Source organism: Actinia tenebrosa, unplaced genomic scaffold, assembly GCF_029948245.1.
Source record: "Actinia tenebrosa isolate PJP-AT-01 unplaced genomic scaffold, QUT_ActTen_1.0 PGA_scaffold7__59_contigs__length_16204524, whole genome shotgun sequence".
NCBI lineage: Eukaryota > Metazoa > Cnidaria > Anthozoa > Actiniaria > Actiniidae > Actinia > Actinia tenebrosa.
Genome location: NW_028292584.1, coordinates 14,552,920 through 14,560,308, shown reverse-complemented (window position 1 = coordinate 14,560,308; position 7,389 = coordinate 14,552,920). Strand labels below are relative to the sequence as shown.

Sequence of the window (7,389 nt, the reverse complement as noted above, 5' to 3'; positions counted from 1 at the left end):
TGACGATTCAACCCGCGATGGGGGGGTTTTCGGCGAGAAAAGTTTGGAAAAGTCAGGGTGTCTCGGACGGCTGTCCGAGTTTTCATCCTCTGGTGGGTCTTAAGAAAGATATATGTGTATGTCTATAGTGCCTCTGGCGCGGGATTAAATCAGCCCCGTAACCCAAAATGCAAAAAACCCCACTGGGGAAGCTTGGTGTTCTGCTCGACATGCATTCCCCAGTGGGGTTTCTGGCAAAATAAACGCCAGTTTTTGCATTTTTATTTTCTCGGAATCCATCCTAATAGTGGGTGTTGGTCTATTTTTGTAAAATATCGTAGATTTACGTCAGGGTAATAAGGAATATCCTTATCCACCGCAAAAATCCACGCGGCTTTTGTCATATCAGAAACCTCGGAATAGACTTAACCGGTATTTCAGACAAAGATAGGGAATAGCTTTGTAATGTTCCCTAGTTTTAATTTTTCTCAAGCGTTTTTCTGTATTTCTTAACTTTGTGGGGTTGGCTCTTCTAAATGGTCTATGATTTATTCTTCTTTACTTCGTTGTTTAAATTGCCGGTCGATAACCCTGGAATGACCAATCCAGTCCCTAAAGTATTTTATTCCTTATGAGTGTTTTCTTACACCTCCATTGGCGTAATATTGCTCTCTGGTAGCAGTTGTTACGGCCATTCTAATATTTTTTACCACACTCGTAACACTGCTGACGTGTACACTTTCGTATTTGCATTTTCTTACCACACACGCCGAACCCTTGGGTTGGGAATTGTTAATTTGAATCTTAGTCAAATTAATACAGAAGGCTTGGTGAAACTTTTTTACATTCATGCATATATAAGACAAATATTCCCAACATAGCAGCACCAAATAAGGGACGGCGGGTATTTCCGCTGCCGGCGGCCTTCCTTACGCCTGTAAAACAACCCGTAATCTTTGACGTTGACCGCGAGTCCCCCTTACTGCTGCTGACCCATCACATCAACAGCATCAGAAAACAACATGAACTTTAGAAATTCCCACAGTTCCTCAAATCGCGCCGTCCTGCAACAGTATCCAATATTTGTGTATTCCCAACGAATCGCTAAACCACCCTTTTCTATAGAATGCGCCCCAGTGAAATCTGCATCGAATTGCAATTTTTTTTTGCTTCCCACGTTTATTTTTGACAATACTCCTACGTTTCGTTCAGGTAACCACGATAATAGTTCCTAAGTCGCGTTCCGCGCCATTTTAAACTATTGTTTGTCATGCGCGAAACCCAGCCTCGACTTCATCTATCATTCGTAGTCACGGAACCGGAATGTAAAAATGAATTGTCGGTTTTTCACATGACTTCATCAAAATCTAAATCATAGATCGTACAAGGCATTTCGCAAGTCTGTTGTAGAAATTAGTGTACACGTCACAAAAAAAGTCCGATTCAATTTTCGATGTTTGTTCCCGAGTTATGGAGGACGTTGACTCTTGTGTCACGCGATACCGCACGTCTATCTAAATACGAATCAAAATATAGTTTAAGTTTCCTTAGACACGTTTAAATAACTGTTTAAAGCATATTTAAAGAAAGTGAAAATCGTCAATACATATGAATCTTCCATCATCTTAAGCCCTTTGTGGGGGGAGGGGGGGCGAATTGAAATTTCGTCCGCCTGATGGTGTACCAACTTGGAACCCAATATGGCCGCTCCATACTTTTTAACCACAATTTGCGTCCTTTTAACTCGCCTCTATTTTCGCAACGAAATGGCTTTACCGCCTTGGAAATTTGGCCAAATATGTAGTTTGTCGCTTAACAAGATTATGAACACTTATATTTCATTAAATTTAAGCTTTTAAAATGTATGATGACGTAGGTGAAACCAGAAATTTAAGGGTTTTCGTTTTCGGGTCTTTTGTATTACCTCCTCCCGCAAAACCCCTTGCACTCAGTACCCAATTTTCAGTACTTTTTCTTTCTTACTATTTCTTCGGGAAATACAATCGATTTATTTTTTAACAAGCTATAATACGATATATACACAATTTTTTTAATAAATATCTTAAATTTTCTTAAAAACAACATCGATGCTATTAATACTATAATAAATCTTTTTCATAACGGTGCCACAAGTGCTCACGGCAAAACAAAACTCACGGCAAAAACAAACTTAAACTCACGGCAAAACTAACTAAACTCACGGCAAAACAAACTAAACTCACGGCCGAAAAGGCAATAAATCTCACGGCACACAACTAACTCAACGGCCGAAAAGGCAATAAATTCACGCTGCACAATAAACTTAACTCACGGCAGAATAAAGAAAGCCACGGCAAAATACAACTAAACTCACGGCAGAATAAAGAAAGCCACGGCAGAATAAAGAAAGCACGGCAGAATACAATAAAGGTTGTGATGGGCAACGACCGTGGGTTCTCTGATTTTTTACCGCGAGCAATTTGTCAGCGGTTTTGATGTTGTAACTACAAAGTTTATCAATTTATCATAACCTCTAAGAGACTTTAGATTTCAATATTGACCTGAAACAATAAGAACGCTTTATAATTATTCCAAAAAAAAAGTTTCAATGATAAGAACCTAAGCTTGACAAGAAATAATTAAAAATGAATGTATGTAATGAAATGAATGGTTTTAGGAGATATTTTAAAGAGAAAAATCGGTTCAAGGTTTGTCATCTTAGTCGCCGGGTATGTGATTCCAAGCCGATCGGTTTTTGGATGCTCGATGTTCTAGCTCAATCAATCGCGTTTGAATAAAGTTATCAAATGAAATATCCACCACTTAACATTTTGAGGCAAGTAACAGCCCTTATGGTCAAAGGCCACCTTTCGTCATTCAGTTCTCAGATGTTTTGGCAGTCAGGAAACAAAACAATCCTTCGTTCGCGAGGGTTGCCAGTGAAGCTTAACGTGGCCCCCCAACTAGTTTTATCGACATAAGTGGCAGAGACTTCATCGTACAAGTATGTAGAAAATTGAAAGTATACACTGTGTTAGATATAGGAAATCACCAACTGCAAGAAAATCCACACCCAAACCGGTGAGGACAGATTTGGCATTCATAATACTTTCTCGCCAGGAGATGTTCACACAACGACGTCAAATGCAAATGAAGCATAATGAAACTTTTAACCCACAATGCTTCACGCGACTTGATCACCCTCCTCTGATTCTGCCGTGGCTTTTCTTTATTCTGCCGTGAGTTAAGTTTATTTTGCCGTGAATTTATTGCCTTTTGCCGTGAGATTAGCTTGTTTTGCCGTGAGTTTAGTTTGTTTTGCATGAGTTTAGTTTGTTTTGCACATGAGTTTAGTTTGTTTTGCCGTGAGTTTAGTTTGTTTTGCCGTGAGTTTAGTTTGTTTTGCCGTGAGTTAGTTTGTTTTGCCGGTGAGTTTAGTTTGTTTTTGCCGTGAGTTTTTGTTTTGCCGTGAGACTTGTGGGCCACCGTAATTTCATAATAATGGCAATAATTATTGCATGTGATACAGCTGCGTGGGTCCCTAATGATTGGATTAGACATACGCAGTAGCTTGCTCATCCCCGCCTCAAAGGCCGCACCTCAAATCTTTAGGCCGACGCCCAAAATTAGCTTAAGCTCATTTTCCAATAAATTCTCCAAATCAAAAACCCGTTTTTGCCATATTTGTCTTCTTTTGTTCTTAATTCATTCTTAATACCTCACAATTAAAGTGTTAAGGGTAATATGCGGATGATAAGCTACTTTATTTAGCATTCAGTCCCAATGTACAAGGAGATGCTGATGCTGCTGTTAGTGTGATGCGTGCATGCATCACAGACTTAAAGAACTGGATGATTAGAGATCGTCTGATGTTAAACGACGATAAGACTGAATTTCTTTTACTAGGTACTAGGCAACAACTAGCTAAGGTAGATATTGATAGTATACTAGTTGGTAACTCATATATCGAAGCAAAACCAGTAGTAAGGAATTTAGGGGCCTGGTTTGATAGCACTTTTAACATGAATACTCATATCAGTAAAGTTTCTGGTGCGGCTTTCTACCATCTGCATAATATCAACCGCATACGTAAGTTTTTAAGTCCAGAGGACACAAAAGCTTTGGTGCATGCATTTGTAACATCACGCGTTGATTACTGTAACAGTTTGTTATATGGTTTACCTGCAAAGCATTTGCATAAACTGCAACGAGTTTTGAATACTGCGGCAAGGTTGGTATGCTGCGCCCCGCGGTTTTGTCATATCTCGCCTCTGATGCGCGAGCTGCATTTGCTACCAGTTAGGTACCGTATACACTTTAAAATACTGCTATTCGCATTTAAGGCCATTCATGGTCTCGCGCCACCGTACATAAAAGAATTGATTTCAATCAAGAGTCAAGGCAACTACAATCTGCGTTCATCTACAGGAATATTGCTAGCTTATCCTAGTTTTCGCACACGGGCCACCTTAGGGGATAGAGCGTTTGTTGCAGCTGCGCCTGCACTTTGGAATGATCTTCCATTTGAATTGCGCGCAATAACTGATATTAACACATTTAAGCGTCATTTGAAAACTTTGCTTTTTAGCCTGGCATACAATTAGGTGATTTGAAATATATTATGTAATCCAGAGAGCATCCACAAAGTTGGGACATGATATTATTTTATGTATATAGTTATATTTTTCTGATTTTTATTGGTATTTTGTTTAGATTAGTTCCTAATATTATTATATATGTATGTATATATATGAGTGTGTGTATATGTGTATATATATTTTTTTTTATTACAAAGTATGTAATGTGGTCTATACTGTTGAAACAGTGCTCGATGCGTAGGGATGCAGAGCAATAGATATATATAGTAAAGATTGGATTAAAGACGAGACATGTTCACTGTAACTCCGAATGTACAAACCAACGTCGGAAGCATCTTCCTGAAGCTCATACACAAACACTTTCCCAAGCACCACAGATTTCACCGGATCTTCAATAAGAATAATATCAAAGTGAGCTACAGCTGCATGGAAAACATGAAAACCACCATTACCAAACACAACAAGAAAATCTTCAACACCGATACCGATCCCGCCACCACCTCTGAGAAAACATGCAACTGCCGTAAAAAAAGATCAATGCCCTCTAAACAACAACTGCCTCTCCTCCAGCATCATCTACAACGCTCATGTCACAACAAACGAGGACACTACTTGGAAAAACTACATTGGCCTGACAGAAGGAACATTCAAACAACGATACATTCAGCATAAACTATCTCTGCGAAATAGAAAATACGCTAACAGCACCGAACTTTCTAAACACATCTGGGACCTTAAAGATAACAACAAAGACTACAACATAGAATGGACAATCATCACTTCAGCCAGACCATACAGCAACATTTCTAAGAGGTGTGACCTGTGCTTAACAGAAAAGCTACTTATCATCAAAGCAAACAGCGACACTCTTTTAAACAAGCGATCCGAATTGATCTCCAAATGCCGACATGAAAACAAGTTCTATCTGATGAACAATAGAAATCCAGGCCTTGCTAATTAACTCCTTTCCGAACAATACTTCTTTTGTAAATAATCATTACACCTCTTGTATATAAATATCACAGTAATAGGAATATGTTTCATTAAAGTCTGTCTGATGAGTGCGTAAGCACGAAACTCGGAGTTACAGTGAACATGTCTCGTCTTTAATCCAATCTTTACTATATATATATTTTTATTATATATAATTTCAATTGTGATTACAATATTTATTTATATTATAATTTTAGTGAATTAGATTAGATTTATTTTATATCATATATATTGTAATGCGCTGCTGATAATTTTATTGAAGCAGCGCAATATAAGTCAATAAATTATTATTATTATTATTATTATTATTATTATTATTAGTACTACTTTCAAGCTAATTAGTTTATCCAAAAACAATTTTCCATTTGTCACCTTTGAACTGTAGTTGTTTTTTAAGGTGCACCTATCGACGTCAGACAAAGCCTGAAATCTGAATGACGTTCCAGCTAACACGAAAGTTACTAAGGTAACGCTGCCTGATTTCTTTATCAGGCCATGAAACGAACACTGTTGTACAGTTCATCTAAGTTGCTAATCCCTGACTTTTCAAGGTGCTATGGAAATTAGCCCGGTAGACGATCAGTCGCTATTTCGTCGAAGACTACGAAACGCCACTCCAAAGTCCTTGGAATGCGACCTCCAAATAGTTCCTCCTTCACAATGCAGTGAATGCGAACTAGACCCTGATGCTTTCAAAAACAAGCCAGATGTAAAAGAATGGGTTTGGAAGACGGCACTAAAGATTTTTCGCCGACCTTGTTTGACATTTTCTCCATCATTCCTCTTATCACCAGTCTGTTTTTCGCCATTTATGGTCGACGATGGGCTGGTATCTCCATTCTCTTGCACAAACCAACTGATCACCACACCGAAGAAAACAACCGAAATTTTTCCATTTTCATCGAGCGAGTCAAGTAGCTGTAATATCTTCACATTTGATACAGTCGATGTTGCTCACGCCTCTTCATCGAGTCCCATAAGCTCTAGCCGTAGACTTTGTGTTATTCCCGAAGATAGCGAACTCACAGCTTTTGATATAGAAATAGCATCTAACTCAATTTGTAGTCAGATATTTCAGTATCGCAAAGCCGAAATTCCATCCGTTCCTCCAAAAGTCCAAGCATTGCTATTGCTACTCAAAGCAAGAACAACTCCTTCCAGAACAAACATCAAGTACAGCAGAAAGAGCCCGATAATTCGAAAAGCAACCGACGGATTTCTAACTCTGATTCAAATAAAAACACTTGCCAAAATAGCAGACAAAAAAAGCCTGGTACAACTCTTGTTGAAGGATTTGAAGCGAAACGAAAAAGCGGTAATTCAATGTTCTCATCAATGGTTACTCGTTAATACAACTTATTATCATATAATTATCCATAAAATACCTATATTTCTCCTTTTCGAAAATCTGATATTTTCATATGTGAAAATAACATATTATTTTCACATGTGACTGAATATCGTTACCATGTGTATTTAAGCTATTAGTTAGTTAGTTATAATTAAAAAAAGCTTATTAAGTTGATTTTATGGATAATTATATAATAAACAGAATATTACATGGGCGCTTGGAGATACGAATGTTTTCTTCTCGTGTTGAAAATCTCTCACTCTTTCTACGCTCACTCGTGAGAGATCTTTTCAACACTCGAAGGCAGGTCCACATCAGCCGTTGGCTGTCGATGCAATATTTGTTTTAAAATTTTGTAAACCTAACCTGCTTTAACAAATAAAGGATTGGTTGATTGATTGAAGATAAATTTCGTATCTCCGCGCGCCCATGTAATATCCTCTATTTATCCTGAAATTTAAAAACTGGTCTATTTATATGGTGATTATT

At 38.0% G+C, this 7,389-nt stretch overlaps 1 protein-coding gene across 1 annotated transcript in view; it reads right to left on the bottom strand.

Annotated features, from left to right (window-relative positions):
- Positions 1–5,360, bottom strand: part of LOC148905737 (uncharacterized) — a 15,856-nt gene extending 10,496 nt beyond the window's left edge. The window contains exons 1-2 of the mRNA XM_089040620.1: positions 5,353–5,360; positions 4,877–5,058 (exon numbers count right to left, since the gene is read on the bottom strand). Coding sequence (XP_088896746.1) covers positions 4,877–5,058; positions 5,353–5,360 — 190 coding nt within the window. The remainder of the gene's footprint in view (positions 1–4,876; positions 5,059–5,352) is intronic.
- Between the last annotated feature and the right edge of the window lie 2,029 nt (positions 5,361–7,389).